The sequence below is a fragment of the Porites lutea genome, chromosome 14 (assembly GCF_958299795.1).
Source record: "Porites lutea chromosome 14, jaPorLute2.1, whole genome shotgun sequence".
Lineage (NCBI taxonomy): Eukaryota > Metazoa > Cnidaria > Anthozoa > Scleractinia > Poritidae > Porites > Porites lutea.
Window position 1 is genome coordinate 13698995 of NC_133214.1, and position 18939 is coordinate 13717933.

The 18939-nt window shown below is 39.6% G+C and overlaps 2 protein-coding genes across 2 annotated transcripts; both read right to left on the reverse strand.

The window, feature by feature from the left end:
- Positions 1-4396: 4396 nt before the first annotated feature.
- LOC140923970 (uncharacterized) lies at positions 4397-5229 on the reverse strand. The gene has a single exon (XM_073373981.1). The coding sequence runs from the start codon at positions 5204-5206 to the stop codon at positions 4397-4399; it is 810 nt and encodes a 269-aa protein (XP_073230082.1). The 5' UTR covers positions 5207-5229.
- Positions 5230-9942: 4713 nt separating this feature from the next.
- Positions 9943-17070, reverse strand: LOC140923971 (puromycin-sensitive aminopeptidase-like). The gene is made up of 5 exons (XM_073373982.1): positions 16918-17070; positions 15402-15536; positions 14024-14422; positions 13602-13654; positions 9943-10111 (listed from the first exon to the last, which is right to left on the reverse strand). The coding sequence occupies exons 1-5, from the start codon at positions 17068-17070 to the stop codon at positions 9943-9945; spliced, it is 909 nt and encodes a 302-aa protein (XP_073230083.1).
- Between the last annotated feature and the right edge of the window lie 1869 nt (positions 17071-18939).

Sequence of the window (18939 nt, forward strand, 5' to 3'; positions counted from 1 at the left end):
GTCGTGAGAAAGAACTCCATGTTTTGTGCAGTATCCCAGTAGCCTTGAACTTTTGAAAGTGGAGGAAGCCTGGGGCGAGTTTTACGATAAAGAAACAGCATTGCAAAATCAGACGTTTCGAGCGTAACTTAATTTGAACAGTTTTAATTTCTGCTTCAGCATAATCAGAGACACTAACTTGCAATCGCCTTGTTCTCTCAGTCCGAGAGGGGCACACTACAGCACACAAAAATATTTACTTACGCAGTAGTGGAAGACTGAAACTTAATTAAAATAAACAGAACTGCAAGAAAGAACAAATCGCAGTGAAAGTATGAGAGTCATGTTATCTGTTTGTGACATTCACTTACAAACGAAATACCACACGGATCTAGATTTGCTATTTGGAGGATAGATTGCAGAAGCATGTATGGGATTTGTACCATTTCCAACTAAACATCACCAAACAGGGTAAAACTTCCCGGTTTTGTGGTCTTCCACGCGGTGACTGGTTTGGTGTCATAAATGTAATGAATAGACCAAGATCAATAAACTTTAAGACTCGACTGGGAACACCAGCCCCACGCCCCCTCCACCACCCAGGCTGAACTAGCAAATAGTCATTTTGTTTGTCTGACTTTGAAACCGTATATTTCGTTTGTATAGTGAAACGTTTTTTTTTTGTGTGCAATGTTGTTTTGTCGTTATGAATCAGGCTTGTACGAATCAGTCTTAGCGACATTTCATTGCAATGTTTTTTCCCAAAACAATTCATTTTAACTTACTCCACATTTCATTTCCAACAATTTAATGATTGACTGTTTTGAAATGATTTTATAAGGTAAATAAAGAGGCTATATTGGATTTTATAGTGCATGGCAAAAGTTTAAAAAGGAGGTGTTGAGAAACAAGGCTATTTCTTTCTCAAAATATTAATTTATTAATTTGATATTTAAATTATTGAATTCATAGCAATCCGGTGCGATAAAGATGTTATCCATAAATTGAATTTAATTAAATGAAAAGTTATCCTTATTACATAAATGTTCCACGATAGTTAGGAAATTATACGAAAGATTAAACTATATTGAAGATATGACGGCTTTTTATCCTCTAGAATTAAGTCTTCAGAAACTTGTCTTATTTTTTGCTATAGACAACCGTATTATTCTGACACTTAAAGGGGTTATTCCACGCTATTTGCCATATTTTTAAAACCAAAACGTGTCGTCGCAGCAAATTTCCCTTTCACTTAAATCATTTTTGACCTGTTATTGAGAGTGTTTCTATTGAAAAGAAAGAAGATCGCAACCCAGGGTCGAACCCTGACCTAGAACCCAGACCTTTCGTATCCTAATCTCTCTCCCTTACCACTACACTACTACACCTACCCGCCGAAATTCCGAAAAATTGAAGAACATAAACTAGCAAACTGTCTTTCTTAACTGATACATCAATAACAGGTAACGCTGGCCCTTTCCCCTTTTTCAGAACATAAATTCTACTTGGGCGTCCGCGTCTTTCTTTCTAAGACTATTCAAAAACGTATTATTTGCCTTATCAACCGTTAAAAATGGCAACGACCGTTTACAAAAGGGAAATAGGCGTCTTCGCGTCAATCCTGGAAATAATAGCACAGTAGTGTTGTACAATAACGGGTTTCGCGAGGGTTTGCGAGATACGTATTTCTAGTCAGGCAAAATGTTTCCTGTCTAATAAGGATTTTGGCATCTCTAAAACACCTGCAAATTAAAAGTTCCTAAGAAACTTTCTGCATTCATTCCCACTTACGCATTGAATTTGGATATCACCGATGTGCTGGGTTCATTTTTTCAAGTACTAAAAATAAGTCTTTGAGCAATTTGAACTAACGGCATCAAAACTTAATCATCTCTTGATGTGAACTGCAGAAATACAAACTTAAATGAAAATATGATCGTCGCAATGCAGTAATTGAAATTTAAGCAATTGCAAATTAACCCGAAACAAATAAATTTCGGGACTTCAATTGGACTCGAACCCATGGTCTCTGCGTTAGCGCTGCAGTGCTCTAACCAACTGAGCTACGAAGACCCATACGTTGGGAGCAGGCCATATTGTTGAGTTCATCTTAACCCATGAAAGGAATGAAACATAGAATGATGATGTGAACTGCGGAAATGCAAATTTAAATGAAGCAATAATCGTAGCCGTAGTAATTACACTGCGACAATCATATCTTCATTTAAATTTATTCATCTCTATTACCTTTGCGCCTGCGCAGAAGAACGTGACTTAGTAACCTTTGTCCGCAAGCCACACACGCACGTTGTCAGCATCACGTGATAGCCACCTGACATTCAGGAGTATGTTTTCCAGTGATTGTTGAATGGTTCGCTCCGCGTTTGGAGCTGGGTATTTACAAAAGAAATCCTGTGGATTAACAACAAAGTGATAGTATTAAGACAACACTTAACGGTAAGGTAAAATGTAAAGGTGCGCTTTTAAAAGGCCAACGAGCCCTTTACGGTTGGAACATAACCCAAGTTTCAATAGCACAGAAGCACAGAGGAGTTTTTCCATTCTCCCCTGGTTGAGTTACTGGCTAGTTGCAGGGTTACTTCCAGGAATGGAGAATTTTAGGTTCTGAGACGAAGACGACTACGAGAACGAGATTTTCTTAACACTAAATAGTGCGCATGAACCAGTGTCATTTTGGCGGGAAAACGCGATCGCCGTCGCCATCCTACTACAACAGTTTTTAGCGAAAATGTCGTAGTGACGGAATAAAGATATCAAATGCCAGAAGTTTTATCATTTTCGAGGGGGAGAGGGCTTAACCACCTTCAATACATTTCTGGTTAAAAAAAGAAAAAGGAAAATGAAGCCTTTTGGGGTGTCTACTTTTTTGAGAATACACAATTAATAAAACTTTACCTCAAATCTCGTCATCGTAGTCGTCCTCGTCGTCGAACATAAAGAAGACCACCGAGCCTCCTTAATAGCGGAGCTCTGGCGCGCGAAGCGCGCCTGCGGAGCACCATGGGTAAGTAAATCTACCCATCCCAGAAAATTTGGTAATCACGTGACCGTACACTGCCCGCCCGCCCGCTGCTCGTCCGTCCGCACAACAGGACAACCAATGTTCAACCCCACACTTTCTAGCTGTAGTTTGGGAGCCCAGGAAGACTGATATTGCACACATATTGCACATCAATGTTGTGATCAATTGACAGCTGTCAAAACCAGTATCACCTGACCGTATCGCGGGCTCAGGTGTCGACCCATCGAGGTCGAGTATTTTTTGAAGTTATCCGCTGACAGGTTACTAGTTTTCAAATGATTGCAGGCTCAAGTTAAAATTTTGATTTCAAACTGACCTCGGAAGCTAAGATTCAGCCAGTTTTTACGGGCAGGGAAGACATGCCAGTTGCTTTTGACTTTTCTCACCAAGGTCACGCGTTGGTCACGCTCTACGTCCAATTTTTATGCTCTGATTGGTCAAAATTTGACAGGTGAGTTCATGCGGAAAATTTATGCAGCATCTTGAAACTTGTTTATTTTTACAGCTGAAGCTGACAGAGTTTTGTGTCAACTTGTGATGTTTTTAACTGTCTTTTTCCACTGAACATTGTACAAGATGAAATTCAGCTGCTATCAAGAGTCCTTTGCTATTCATGGCTAGTTTGTTTATCGGGTTTTTGGATGAGAAATACGCCGCTTGTCAAAGTCGGAAATCCGATTTCGGATAGCATCGTTGTCGTTTTTCACCTTGCTTGATGCGTAAGGTCCGTAAGAGGGTTGAAAAGTCTGAAGCGATTTTTGCCTTACTTGATAGTTTTCAGTGCATCTCGAATGGTAAGCCTGAGTAATTATTTTATTTGATATTTGTTTAATTTTTTATATCTAATTCAATGAAGTCGAGTGTACTTTATGGGGCTATTTAGTTTATGCACGTTTGTAAGATTTGAGACAATGATCTAACCGAGTATCAGATTTGATTATAAGCTTATAGAACTTTACAAAGCCCTCAGACATTTTCTCACCGCAAATAGAAACAAAACGTTCCAAAGAATATTTAGTTATAATTCTGGCTGTAAAAGAAAGCTTTGAGCGATTTTCTTGCCTCGAGTTCATCTTTGAATAAAGCAAACACCGGGAAGTCGGCTTATAACATAAACAATAAACATGAATTTGAGATAAATATTAGCGATAAAAAATCACGACGTTTCGACCTCTCCGAGGTCATTTTCAAGTGTATAAAAGTTCTCTAAATTAGCATAAATAAGTTAAAAACAAGTTATAATAGATAAAAATGTGGTGAACGCTAAAATGTGATAAAATATGTAAAAATGTAAAAAGTGCTAAAAATATTTATAAAGTCAAAAAAAAAAAAGAAAAAAACAATGGAAATAAAACAATGTTAACAAGAACTACTCTAAACAAATAATTTGGCGCGAATTGAATCGCACTGTTTGTTAAGCGTCGGTTTCAGTTCTTGGATAAAAAACATTTCAAAAATAAGACAGTCAAATTTGTTCTGACGCTTTCTTAAGATTCTAAAACTTTGTGCGATGTCTTCAGGCTCCATATCATGCTGCTCTCTGAGGTGGTTTCCGATTGCCGATCCTTTATGTTCTTCAATTCGTTGGTGTAGGTGTCGGCACGTGTAGCCGACATAGCCTGCATCACACAGGCTACACTGGAAAGAATACACCACGCATTGTTGACTCACAAGAGGCGGCTTGTCTTCCTTGACCTTAATTTCATCTTTGATCTTCCTACTTGTGTAAACTGGGCTGATGTCTGCGTTGATCTTCCTACTCAGGTCAGCCAGCTGTTTACGTACTACGTTTGCTGATTTCTGGTCTTTGAAGGGCAACACGATTCTGATTGGGGCTTCTCTTTTATCAGCCACTTGGGTGTGTGAATCCTCGGACACTTTGGATTCAATGAATTGGCGAATAGTTGACTGCACAAGGTCGTCTGGATAGCGCAGTCGGGAGAAGATCTCTTTAAGGCGTTCACATTCCTCGTGAAAAAACTTCCACGTAGACGAGAGTTTAAACGCACGGTTAAGCATGGTGTTCAGGAGTGACCGTTTGTATCTGGCGTCAACGTGACTGTGGTAGTGTAGCAGAAGTCCAGTGTCCGTTGGTTTTCTGTAAACCGTGGTGTCTAGGCGGCAACCATTCCTGATAACATTCATTCCGAGAAAGGGAAGCTTGCCATTTTCTTCGAGCTCCATTGTAAAATTGATAGAGGGATGACTCTCGTTTAATGTCGTCAGGAATTCTGAGGCAATGTTATCAGGAATGCTACATGTAAAACCATCACGAAAAGTCTCCCAACATTTCCCCGTCATGTAAGACACACGAAAAGTCACGTTTTAACCAATTTTATTCTGACGTCATACCTAGCGTCACAATCGGGACGTGTGTGACCTCCTATTGACGTCACGCCCATTTCGTTTTCGTCACGCCCATTTCGTTTTAAAAAGTTTAAAAAGTCATCAAAAAAATGGCCGGGAAAACGGTGGTTCGGTGGCCATCGCCGGTACTGGCTAGAAAGTTCTTGCTTGGTTGGAGCAGAGTCTGATCAGTCGGAAGGACTCGGCTCACAGGTTCGAATCCTGTCAAGAACAAAATTTTTTTATTTACAAATCTAATAAAATGTCCACATTTTGTGCGTCGCACTCTGTCAACACTCGGTATCCAAAAGGATAACTGATTTGGCTAATGGTTACATCATCACTTAACGTGTAGTCTACCAAATTGTCTCTGTAACTTAGATCTTGGTTCGTAGGTCCTTTTTCAGATGATACAATTAACATATTTTGTTGTAATCTTCGCTTGAACAAATTGTTCATTTCCAATGAGGCATCAGGATAATCGTAGATATTGCGTAATAGTGGCAGTTCTGCTGATCAACGTGGGTTTCATAATCTGCTTCTCCGTCATTTCCTCACACCATACTTTTTTAAATGCAATCCGTTGTAGCTGTAGTTTGTTGGAAAACGGACCAACATAAGAGAATTATTTCGCAGCCATAGTTGTCTTTGGGCAAACACGCCGCGGGTTGATTATTCAAAAATCTTCAACTTGAGACCAGTTATTGTGTAAAAAAAATGCAATTAAGAATTAGCCGTTTAGCTTTTGTCTTTTTTTTAAAAATAAGCGATTAAGACATTGAGTTCCCACTTCGAAAAAAGTCAAGGAATGTTGTTTCACAATCATCTAGAACATGTTGTATTTCTTTGCGAAATTGTAATTCTCTGTCTATCGACAAACCTATGAAATACCTATCGCAAAAACTACAAGACGATTCAGAAAAAGAGGGCTCTTTTAACCCTGATTGGATAGTGAACAATCTATTATGTGTTCAACATACAAACGCGCTCTCCGTTCAATCATGATTTCATTCTTAAAAGTTCAGTTTGCTCGGAAAAAAGTCTTAACTCTCACCAATATTCTTTGAAACATTGTCCAGCGTCAAAGGATAGCCAGTTTTATTGGACATGTCGCCCCATGTAAGGGAATCCGGATTCCGGAATCCAGGAATTTTTTGCTTGTGGAATCCGGAATCCTGGGCTTTGGAATCCGGAATCCAGCACTAAGAATCCGGAATCCTACTAAAGATTGGAATCCGGAATCCAACTTACTAAAGATCCACTCCAGATTAAATTGAGCTACTCGCTCGAAAGAAAAACCATCAGTCTATGGAAAGCCTCCCGAGGGTATAGACCTGAACGTGACAACCGTAATATCGGCACATTTGGTGTCAAAACAATAGTTCACGAGCTCTATATGAAAGGTCGAGGTCACGGTCACATGATTAAAATTCTATAATAGCGAGGGAACCCTTGCTTATGAGCGGCTGGGAGGATCACAAAATTCGGGGATTTTCAAGGGAACACAGCGCAGCCTTTATAAGGTATAATTTGAATTGTTATGGATAACTTCGACCTCTGGCTAGGTTTGATTCTCTCTTGTTCACTCGCTTCGCTGAACTTTAAAAAATTAAAAGTGATTTTATGCGAGCTTTTTGACCTGGTATAGGACTGGAAAAGGTGCACCTGGGGTGAACCTTTTCTTGAACCTTCCCGGTCCTCCTGGCTCACAAACGAAAATAAACGTCTACGTTCAACAGTTAACCTAAAAAAAAAAAGAAATTCACAGTCTCCTAGTGCCTAATTTGGTCCGCGGTGTTGCGGTGTGGACAGTCCCCCAATGTCCCCCTCATTATTATACCTTAAACCCTTACGGAACAGTAATACATTTCTTCACGTAATTTATAAATCGAAAAAGAAAACAAAGTTGTTATACATTCTAAACAACGTCTTTCAATATAGCAAGATTCGAACACGAAAACGAAATGCGAAGAAAAGCATTAAAACAGAAAAAAAATTGGAATCCAACCCTTTTTGGAATCCGGAATCCACTGAGCTGGAATCCGGAATCCAGTACTCAGAATCGGGAATCCCCAGGGTGGAATCCAGAATCCAAGACTGTCATGGATTCCCTTACATGGGGCGAGACATGTATTCTAACTGACTTATGCGGCTTTGGTTGACAAACTCATCCAACAAGAAAAGCTGAATCACTGCGACGGTTGTGCTATTCAAAACCCAAGTCAAAACCAACATTCTTGCCTCATGATGGATAATGATGACGCATGGAAGTATTACCACGATGAAGTGGTGGAACAAATTGACCTGAATTCTATGTTGAACGCTACCGAAAGTATATGCAGTGTTCTCGGCTTCAAACTAGATAAATCATGGGAAGCGTACTGCCAAATATTGTCGTGGACCAGTATTTACCTCGCTTCGCTGGAACTTGATGTTGTCCAGCAGGGTGATGATCTTCAAAGCCGTATTTCATACGCTCTATACTACCGACCAAATGGGCTCAAATGGAAGGATTTCAGTGATCAACAAGAAACAATAGAATGCCCTGATAGAGTCGTGAGAAAAGAAGAACACCAATGGACCTTGACATGATAATTAATGACATTCAAAATAAGCTTTGTTTCTAAAAGTAATAAAATGTCTTCATGACTAAATTGTGAGTCAGTGTGTGTTTGTCTCTGTCTTAGTCAAGATGGGGCTTTCTCTGTCTTTGCTTCGGATCGACTTTTCTCTGTATCGCGCACAAGCCAAAACATTGAAAGTGTCTTCAAGTGAAATGGAAATGCTTCAGCAAAAATTTAAAGATCTGCCGGGTTCGAGTCTAGAAAGGTTGAAAAAACTCCACTCTGAGGTCTTTTCAAAAGTAAACTTGCGTTATGTATGTCACCATTATTAAAAATCAAATTACGTTCTTCATTTTTTTTGACAGAATTCTTCGTGCCACTGATTGTTCACCGTTGTCATGATCATAAACCGTCTCTGTTGGTGCTCAACAAGCAATTATATTTCATATTGTGTTTATAATGGTTTTAGAAAATGCAAAGGATATTGTGTTTACAATGGTTTTAAACAATGTAACACCTAGCTAACCCTACCAAAAAACGTTGCCAAGAAAACGTAAATTTATACAACGATGTAATGAACTATACAGAGTACCAATCTATGTTAATTTTATTAATTTTACGTATGGTGACATAATAACGCAAGTAACTAAATTTGGAAAGTGATGAAAGTATAAGTGGATTTCGATGGTACATTAAATGTCTTTTATTTGGCCATGTGATGCAATGATTAATCCCTGTAATAGACCATGGAAAAGAAGACCACTCTCCTTCACGCACTGTTTTCAAAAACCCGTCTGAAAAAAAAGTTACCAATCGTGAAAAAGATTATATCGATTTCTTTTCCAGTGTTTGTGTATTTTGGAGGAAAAGAACAAATGTCTTCGTTTTGGCCAATAAAGGTAATGACTTATGCCTGTCACGGTCCATGGAATCATACACCAATCTCTTTGTCGAACTATGTTGAAAAATCCCTCTGTGAAAAAAAGATTACAAATCTACAATGACTACTTTGACTTGTGTACAGTTTATGGTTTTATAAAAAACTAAAAAGATGTCCTCTAATGACACTGGTGAATTGTATTTTCGAAAACGAATGAGTTTTTCTGGTTCCAGAGGGGTACTTGTCAGCACAGTCCAGTGATATATGTAGTTATCCGTTAAATCTATGAAAATTAAAACATCGTTTGTTTAATAAAAGGAGAAAGATCTGTCTTGATAGGTACAACGTGGATGTCCGGCATCAAAAGGCATAGTTCTCCCTTTAGAGGCCAATTTCGAAATATGGGATAATAGTTCAAAACATGAACGGTTTCTAAAAAATGAATAAACACAGCTCTGTTAATTAAAAAATTAAGGATAATCATCCAGGGTCGACCACCATGGTCCATACATACAAGGGAAGCAGAAAGATTTGTGTCCTTCAGGGGTAAACACCAGTTGCCAGGTATCACGACGGAAATTTGTCCTTCATAAGGCCAATTGCGAAACATAAAGTAGTGAGATAAAACGTGAATCGATTCTAAAAAAAATAAAAAGTGTTTTTAATCGTCTAACATAAAATCAAGAAAGTCTTCAAAACAATAAAGTTCACATCCTCCACAGGGTTGACAGATCATGGTTATAGGTCTGACGTGAATACCACAGTCTTTACATTGCATTCGTTTTTTTTTTGCCATCCCTTGTGTGGTAATTGATTTCATTGTTGTTTATGACAAGGTTGGAGACTGAAAAAGGAAACGATACTTTTTTAAGACGCATTCTTTTACATGATGTGTCGAAACCCAACGGATTGTGACTGCAAAAAAATTAAAAATTAAAAGTATGTGTACGCTGTTCTGTTGTCATTATGTCCTACGAAACACTCTATGATGTGAAACGTGTCTGCAAAAGAATCAGTAATGTAAATGGCGCGGGGTGAGTTCCACACTTAATTACGTCCCTGTCTTGTGTTTCGCCAAAGTTCCATTCTTTTAACCAAGATTTTCATAGGTACTGAAAAAGTCAAAACATTTATAATTCTAAATCAAGGTCCATCATCATCTGGCATCCACCGCATGGAATATCCATGTCATAAATAGAACGCACATGTGCATAGCAAATACAACAGCGTAATCGAATCGTTTGAATGTTGTCCTCAACGTGGTACCAAGGATAAGGAGCAATAAATCTTTTATGAAATCTGTTTTGATTGCAAACAATGTGAGTTCCTGTATAATTGAAAAACGAAGTTTTAGCCGTCACACCAAAAACAAGATCCGTATTCCCTAATGGAGGATAAAAACACCATTTTTACGGGATACAATTGAGGAAAAGTATGGACTATGCATCTATTTAATAAAACCACCGTACCTGACATTCGACGTTTGTGGATCGCAAAATCCATGGCTTTGGCAAACGGGTGATCTACATGGAAACTCCTGGAGATTAGTTCCAAATCTAAACCACCGAAACTTGCGGGTTGACTTGGGTCGAGGTAGATGCTGGCTAGTTTTTTCTCCATCACAAAATTCCGAGTTTTGTACAACCACCTTACCACCGCAGCAAGCTAATACACAACGTACATAATAAATTCTTTATTATGTTGAAGCGTACAACTCTATTGATCTTAATTTAAACAGTCGACTTTGGCGCTTGTCAAAAGTGAGAACCGCCGGCTAGCTGTATAGGTGATTTTGGAAATGTTTTTAACGGTTTCGCTACCACGCGAAGCCCACGCGTGCTTCGATCGTCCTAAATATGGAATGAGTGCAATTTGTTATGCAAAATTGTGAAATACTGCATTCTGTCCGAGGTCTGTATGATAAAAACAGCGCCTCATGGTACTGTTTCACCTCAGATGTGATGTATAAAAAGTATAAAAGGTTGGTTTACACGTCCCCAGACTTGTTGTCAAGAGTTTGTAAAGGAAACTTGTCGAACGCGAAAAATTCGGCCTGATTTGTTTTCCAGGCCTACTGTGATAAAGAGCCATTATGGCTATGTTATTTTTAGGGTGTACATATAAGGCTATCAACTCGATGTAAGATTAAGTTCACTCTTAGCTTGGATTGTTTGCAAATTATTTTCTCTAAAATCACTTAGACTTTCACTCAAAAGTCACATGAATGTGGTCAAAAGTTAAGTAATTTGTGGAAATTACAAGTCTTTGTTTGATTTAAATTATAAATTCGAGTTAATAGGAGCTCCGCTTTTAGCCCTGGCTAAATCTATATATTAACTTTTGAAGCCACATGAAGTTGCCTCTTTCGCAGACGTTCATTCCGCTCGTTATTAAGTGTATAGAAGAAAACAACAACAACAACAACAAAGCGTCCATTAGATCCATTTGAATGGGTCATTTGCACGATGACATCTTTTTACTATTAAGACTAGAATTTCTTTCATACTTAAATTTGGTAATCCACTGAAGGATCTTTAAATATCAAAAGCCCTATTTTGCACAAAAAAGTAAAACCCTGAGGGATTTAAGTGGAGTAAGATGGCCCCATCGCGCAAATGGTTTGTTGTTGGTTCTCTCCTTTGCTCTGAGAGCTTTTTCTCTGGGTACTCTGGTTTTTCCTCCTCTCTTCAAAAACCAGCAGTTCCAAATTCCAATTCGAATAGGAATCAGGTAGACGAACAACCACTTTGTGGATGTGCTCCCTCTAAATCGTTATTTTACAATCGTTTTTTATTTATTTATGTTTATTCAAATAGCCTATTAGCGATACTTGCTGTCATAGTATCGAAGGAGTAAATTACCTCAATTTCTTTCATACTCTCTTCAGTAGCAAATGATTGTGTGGTAGCCTTGAAAAAGAGAATAGTTGTCAATTTTTTCGTCCAGGAAAGAATATGAAAAAATATCCACAAAACAGGTATTAAATAGTGACAAATTAGCGTTGTAACATCGCCATGCTTTTAAAGTGACGTTACACGAGACGATTCGCAACGATAATTTGTAGCGCAACATAGCGTTACAACATTATTGCGACAGACCAAGCGTCAAACTTTTTATGAGACAAACTAAACTTAGCGAGTTCAGTTCATGAAAATGTCGACGTCTGGCTCAGTTATCCGTCTGAATGAGTTTGGATCGTTCAACACGTTCTATCCTTCTGCTTCAGACGGATAAAACATCTAAAGATCGTATCCGGACAATCGATCTTCACATGCGACGAACTAAAAAAAAATTTTTTTCGGCCCTCCAGGCATCAGTTTGGTATAAAAACAAGGGCGGCGGGGGCCCTCTCCTGGATCCGTTTCTGCCAAATGCCATTTACTTGGAAAAAACAGAAATTCCGGGGTTGGAAAATCAAATGGTTCACACATTTCGTTCGGGTAAGTTCAGAAAATATGGGATGTGATTTGAGTTGATTCAACTTTTTGGGTCTTTTTAGTCGGTTCGGTTGATTTGAGTAAACTTTGTAGGGGTTCGTACTCCCACCACGTCAAATTTTACAGTTTTGTGTTTAATGACAAGGTTTCTACTCGGGTGTTTTGTGTAAATGGTAAGCACCTGAAGTTTCTCCTTCACTTGCGTTTACTGTTCAATACGTCTACACAAATAGTAGAGACCTTTAAATTCTAAGACGAGTACGAGATTTTCTCAATAGGGAACTTAAGAACCACGACAAAGTTCACATCGACGACGTCTGTTGACTGGGAAAAGACTGGAACGAGAACGTCGGTTTCGGCGGGAAAAAGGAAACTTAAGATGCAGTCGGTCGGTAGTCGACGACGACGACACTAAATGTAAACACAAATGTAAAACTGTGATGTTCGTTCGCAATTTATACAACGACAACCGGATCATGTGATACGTTTGAAGTAGGTTTTACAATCATGGACAAAAGTCTTGGGTCACTTGCATTTCTGGGGCGTTTTCCAATTCACACAGGCCCAACCCCTCCCCTCACCCCAAAAACAATGTTAGACGTATGTATCCAGAATTTTTTCCTATTTTCAACTTTGCATAAGTTGGGGGAAGGAAGAACTGCAATAAAATTTAGAAAAGGATGCACTTTATTATGAGGGATCCCAGAAATGACAGAAAAATGTGAATACTGCATTACTGTCTCAAGGACTTTTGTCCATGATTGTAGTTTGGCAGTCCGAGAATGAAAACAATTGGAACTAAGTAGATGAAACCTACTGAGCAATACTTTATTTAGTGTGATGCTGTTGACTACGCTATACAAGGTGGTTCTAACTGTTGGGTCTGTGGGTGAAATCCTAAAGCGTGACCATTAAAATGAAACTTACTTATAACTCTGCTTTCTTGTGATCACGCTGTACAAAGTGGTTCTAACTTTTGAGCATATGAATGAAATGATGCCGAGAGACCACGCTCGGACCACGTGACCAGAAACGGATACTACAATGGAGGTCAAAAGTGTTGGGACCTTTCCAGTGATATTACTAAAACTAGCGACCCCTCCCCTCCCACCCCAAACAAAGTTGAATTTGGAGTAAAATGGGTGAAAATGAGTGCTTTTTTGGCCACAACATTGCTAGGGGAATTGGGGGGACGACGGGATGAACCCAAAGCCGAACAAAAAATTGTCCTTAGGAGCAGAGTCCTACGGAACTATTGCTTGGAAGGGCTTTTTCACACAGTCCCAAGTTATTTTGTTCTCCATTGTAGGCCTCTTGGAAAGATTAGGCCTAAGAACTAGGAAAGTATTTACCTGTGAGTGACGCCAGCGATGACGTAGATAGTATCCTGAGATCTCACTTCGCTCTGAAACGAAAACAGAAATATAGCGTTTTAAGCACGAAAACAATCGAAAAATGCAGTAAAATCATGAATGAAATATAAACAAAGAAACTGCTTTCAGAAATCAGCTACTAACTTTTTAGCTAGTGAAGAAAAATCCTGTAATGGAAACGAAACTCTCAGTGGTAATATTACATTGCACTTTTTGTTGTGTAACTACCTTACAAGATCAAATTTGAAGTTTGTCGTAAATTTGGATCATGGACAAGGGTTGAGAATTTCATACAGATTATTCAAATGAGATTTGACCTAGAAAATGAACAAAAAAAAAATGAAACAAAAAGGAAAAGAAAGAGAAAAAAGAAGTAGAATGGTCAAATGCTTGAGACTTACTGACAAGGAGAAATCCAAGACTTGCTTGATCAGTTCAGGTTGCGTTACAGCCCCCATGGTTCTCATCAGTCGCGCTCTCTCTTCATGTAAATCAGCTTTTTTAAACAGTTTCATCATGGCCTCCAGTGAGCTAGCATCACCATTTTTAAGAACTGTACTGTAAACTGCTGATCTTAAGTCTGCAGGAATCGTGGCTTCACCATTACAATGGGTGTCAAATCTCTTGCGAACCTCACTTATAGTAGCTGAATGGCTACTGCGTCCCAGGACGCCGAGAACTATTCCTCGTAGGAGAGCATCAAGGTGGCCTAAAAGAACGTTCATGAGAAAATTTTGTCCAAAGGTTGTAAGAATGTTTCTGGAAAATTGCCGAATTAGCTGTTTCGACGTTTCAGAGAGCTAGTGACGAAATTATCATGGAATTGAACTCGTATTTATCTGCATCCATTCCTTGATAACAATCTCATAGCGGAGCTCTCGCGCGCGAAGTAATCACGTGACCGTACACCGACCGTCCGTCGCACCACAGGCACACCAATATAAAATATTTCAATCAACAGGTATGGCAACCCAAAGGCAACTCGAGGTTATTTTAGCGGGAAATCGCATAGCCACCGCCACCTTGTAAAGCAGAGACAACTAAAGAGTCAAAGACGAAAACGGATAGCGGAAATTGCTTCTGTATCCGTGTTGTCTAAAGTATTTAGCTTAGAAAAATTGTCGTGTCCACAAATTTGGAATATAGACCAGGAGAAACACAGAGAAAACGAGCAAGTACGCGGCAAGCCAGCGAGGCTCAACGAGAAAATAGACGACAGAGCCTAGAGCGAGGGATTAAAAACATGGGAGACATTTTTTTTGTTGGTATTGTTTAGCCTGCGAGAAAGCTCTCCGGGACGCTCTGTCGGCAGGGCGGGAAAAGGAAGGAAAGCTTGCAACTAAGTCTCTGGAATTTGATTATCTGCATCGAAAAAGTCGATGCGAAATGCTGATTGGCCGAGATGACATAAGTAATGACATCCTTACCCTGGGCATATTCGCGCTGATTTGGCGGAAATCTGACAGCTCAGTCGACGAGGAGCCACAGGAGAATTGGAGGTGGAAATCAAATTCCAGAGACGTAGTTGCGAGCTCTCCTTCCTTTTCCCGCCCCACCGCCAGAGCGTCCGAAAGAGCTTGCTCGCAGGCTAGGTATTGTCCAGTGTCTCTTCAACCTTTTGCAAAACGTCATTTTTTGAATGCAATCATCCGCAACACCAAGAAACACCCTGTTTTCGTTCCGACTCAAACGCTTTCCGCTATGGTGTGAACATAACCTTAAATCCCCTAATGCCTTCTCAAGGAAAAAAATCAAGCTAAGTTTTTTTTTGTTGTTTACCAGAGCAAAGAGATCACTCTGAAGTCCTAGTCTGTCCCTTGGAGGGAGAGTGTTGTCTCTGATGGCCGGAAGTAGAAGTTCCAACAAGGCAGATGAATACTGTACACGGTAAAAACCAACTTGACCTGGGTTGAGCTGCGACACAATCACCAACAAATATATACACCTTATTCGATGGTTTAGCATATAATACGAGCAATGAGCAAAATGACCGCTCGTATTATATGCTAAACCATCGAATAAGAGGTTTATTATTCTACTACAAAAAAAATTATCTGGCAATTGGCTTCTATTTTTTGGTAAGAGACATCCTGATTCTGTCTGAGAGAATGACGTTAACAGTTAGCAAAATGCTCGCGCGTATTATATACCAAACCATTGAATGAGAGGTTAATTATTTTACTGCAAAAGAAAAATGGTATTTTGGCTTCTATTTTCTAATGAGAGTATCCAAAGCATCCTGATTCTCTCAGCCACAGTTGCTCCTTTTGCATCCGCCGGTATTCGCCCTGTTGTAAACCGGTTAAACCAGGACACTACGGTGTATTACGGCCTCGTATTTTGCTTGTTCTCTTGACCTTATATGGTAAAATGACATAATAGTGGAATAATAAAAGAAATTAACAGGGTTACGAAATAACGATTAAATGTCCAAGCTATGATAGGTAAGACTGGAATCAGTTCATTATCCGCCATAGACCAAGCTGCTTGCCTATAGGCTACTTCAACGATGACGTCGTATTTCTATAACTACGACCCGAATCCTTCAGGGTTTTGCTTTCCTGAGCAAATCAGGGCTTTTGTTATCTAAACCTTACTGGGATTGCTAAATAGAGTACCGAAGTGATGACGTCATAAAAATGAAATTTGTGAAATTATGGGATTTGTTAAGATATTCTGAAAGAACAACGTCAAAGACACCTACTCGCCAAAAATTAGCAATTCGGGGCAAATTGTCCCTGAGATATTAGCCCAGTTATGCTGTGACGACTCCATACATGTCCTTCTAAATTTGGCTTGGTTCATAAGATTAGGAACCAGGTAAGATTTAGAAGGATTTGTATGGAGTCATCGGAGCATAACTGGGTTAATATCTCAGAGACAATCTGCCCCAAATTGCTAATTTTTGGCGAGCGCCAGAAATAATAATCCGGCTAAGCTATAGACTGCAACAATTTGCTACCGCATTGAGAACTTCGGCGATACGATGCGAGAAGGGTCGCAGCTTCAACAATAAATCCTGGGATGGTGGGAGGGGGAAATTGCAGTGTTTGCAGCTTCAGCAGCACACTTGGTATAACCTGTCTCGTTGCGCTTAAGCAGTGATAATTATATGATCCGCTTATTGTTCAATGAAAATGCAATATAGTGTAGAAAACTTTAGTATGTCTAGAAGAAGTTGAAAACTTAACAACATACCTCGGCGCGATTGTAATTCTTCTCTATGAAAAGCCGGCAGCTTTAGACAAAATTACACACAAACAAAACGGGCTCATCATTAGTCACGTTATTTTACCTTAATCCACTGGCCTTGGCCAATTCCGCTGACCGTTAAGATGCAGGAAGCTTCTTCTGACAGCGTTTCAGCTGCGGGCTCAGTGGGATTGTCACTGGTGGATACAGCAGTTGGTACCTTCCATGGTGCTTTAGCTTCCGAAAAGTTGTACATAGCGGGGATTCAGTTAGTAATGAGTTACGAAAATAAAAGTACAACGTTTAATTTTGTGGTAAATTTCGATTAGTGTTGGTTTAAAACTCATATAAGTATATGAATATAAGGCTGCGTCCTTATTTATTCGTTTTTATTTGATTACGGATGTTTTTCCTCCAGTAAAGAAAACAGAATGAATTACGTCCACATTTAAACGTTTTTCCTGTCCGCTCATGGATTAACCTTGAAGTATTCAAAAGACTTCTAAGGTCTTGCATGTTTACCTCTGTTTGATGTTTCGACTTTCGACAATGGCCTTTGAAGTTGCCCTAATGTTACGTTAAGTCGTCTTTTGACATAATACAATAATCTTAAGGTATCATCCACCCTCAAGCACCCCCCCTCGCGTTGATCGGCGCTAGCGCTTTTGCTTTTAACAAATACCCCCATAAACCGAACATTTTCTGAAAGCTTAATAGTTCCAGATTATTGCTTATTTCTTTCAAAATTCAAAATATTAACGCGATTTAGAAATGGCAAGCTTTTTGTGATAGTGGGTGTCACTGTAAATTTAAGTCCTGTCCAGCCAAAAATTAACGGAAGAAGCCAATTAAGAACGCATTCGCTTCATAACACGTTTGACTAAAAAACCGTGTCTCAGATTTTTGTCAAGTGCGTTTGTTCTGTTGTTATAAGCAGGTGAAGTTAGGGATAGCAAATCATTAGCACTACCAGTGAAAAAAATACTCTAACTGGAAAACGAAAAAAGAAATCAAAATTCGCAGACACGGTTTTTTAGAAAAACTATCTGACAGTAAGTTGGCCAAATTTCAGCCAAATTGGTTCACGGGTTGCCGACTTGGAGTTTAAAACGTACCCTTAACTTGCCCTGATTTTCATTTCGAGAAAACAGGGAAAAAAGATTTTTGGCGGCGTATTACCTGTGACGAGATTATAACAGATTATAACACCAAAGCTGTCAATGTTGATGCATACCAGAGAAGGAACAACAATAGTGACACAGCAGGAAAAGTTGAAAACGAAACCCGACAACAGATGAACAATTTATTTCAAAGGCTCTGCTCTGTTCGATCCTTTCTGTTGTCGAGAACGGCTTCATTACTGGGCTGCCTGTGCGGCCCAGTCATAAAATGGGCTTTCGGTCGTCGGCGTCAAAAAGTGGTCTCCCAGGGGAGGGAAGACACGAGGGTCTGGTACCGAGAAACGATGTTCTCACAAATGGTTTCATATGAGTTTCTCTTGCACGGAGCCTTACACGGATACTTCTTGTACCTTGTCCGCGCTCCCCCTGAAAAACCCACAAGGCGTTGCGAACCTGAAGAAGGCTATTTGCGTTGTTCGAAGCGATTCGACCATGGGAGTCACTCTATAATTTTTTTATTGTTCGAGTTTAAGTCAGTTAGATGATGTTGGCGCTGGGAAACTCAGAGAAATGCTCGCGTTGCATTCAAACCGACACGCCGTTCATGGTCGGTTCACACTAAAAGACTGAAAAGATGACTGTGAGCGTCAGGTTTGGAACGCCGTGGCCGCTTCGTGAACTATCGATCTATGTAGTACATGGGCAATTAAGAAGCACAATTTATGAGCAATGTATTTCACCAGTTGACGACACTATGGCTGAAGACTTAATTGTAAGCCGTCATCAGTGAAGCGAACAACTCAGTTCAGGGGCACCCAACGGGAAATGTTGAGAAAAAGACCTAAAAACAACAACAAAGCGTGAATAAAGTTTTCTGAGACTATTTTAAGCATTTTGGGAGATTGCTGGAAAAAAATTATCTGTTCCTCACTCCCAGCAAGACTGATGGAAGAGTTCCCAGCCAGCAACCTTACAACCTGCAACCTGACTTACTGGGAAGTTTC

What these genes read in the sequence shown, in the direction of transcription:
- LOC140923971 (XM_073373982.1), bottom strand. Translation starts at nt 17,070, where the DNA reads ATGTACAACTTTTCGGAAGCTAAAGCACCATGGAAGGTACCAACTGCT. An exon ending in GCCAAGGCCAGTGGATTAAG is followed by an intron (nt 15,537 to 16,917) that starts GTAAAATAACGT and finishes ATTGTGTCGCAG; the next exon opens with CTCAACCCAGGTCAAGTTGG. An exon ending in AGAGTGATCTCTTTGCTCTG is followed by an intron (nt 14,423 to 15,401) that starts GTAAACAACAAA and finishes TTTCGTCACTAG; the next exon opens with CTCTCTGAAACGTCGAAACA.
- LOC140923970 (XM_073373981.1), bottom strand. Translation starts at nt 5,206, where the DNA reads ATGGAGCTCGAAGAAAATGGCAAGCTTCCCTTTCTCGGAATGAATGTT.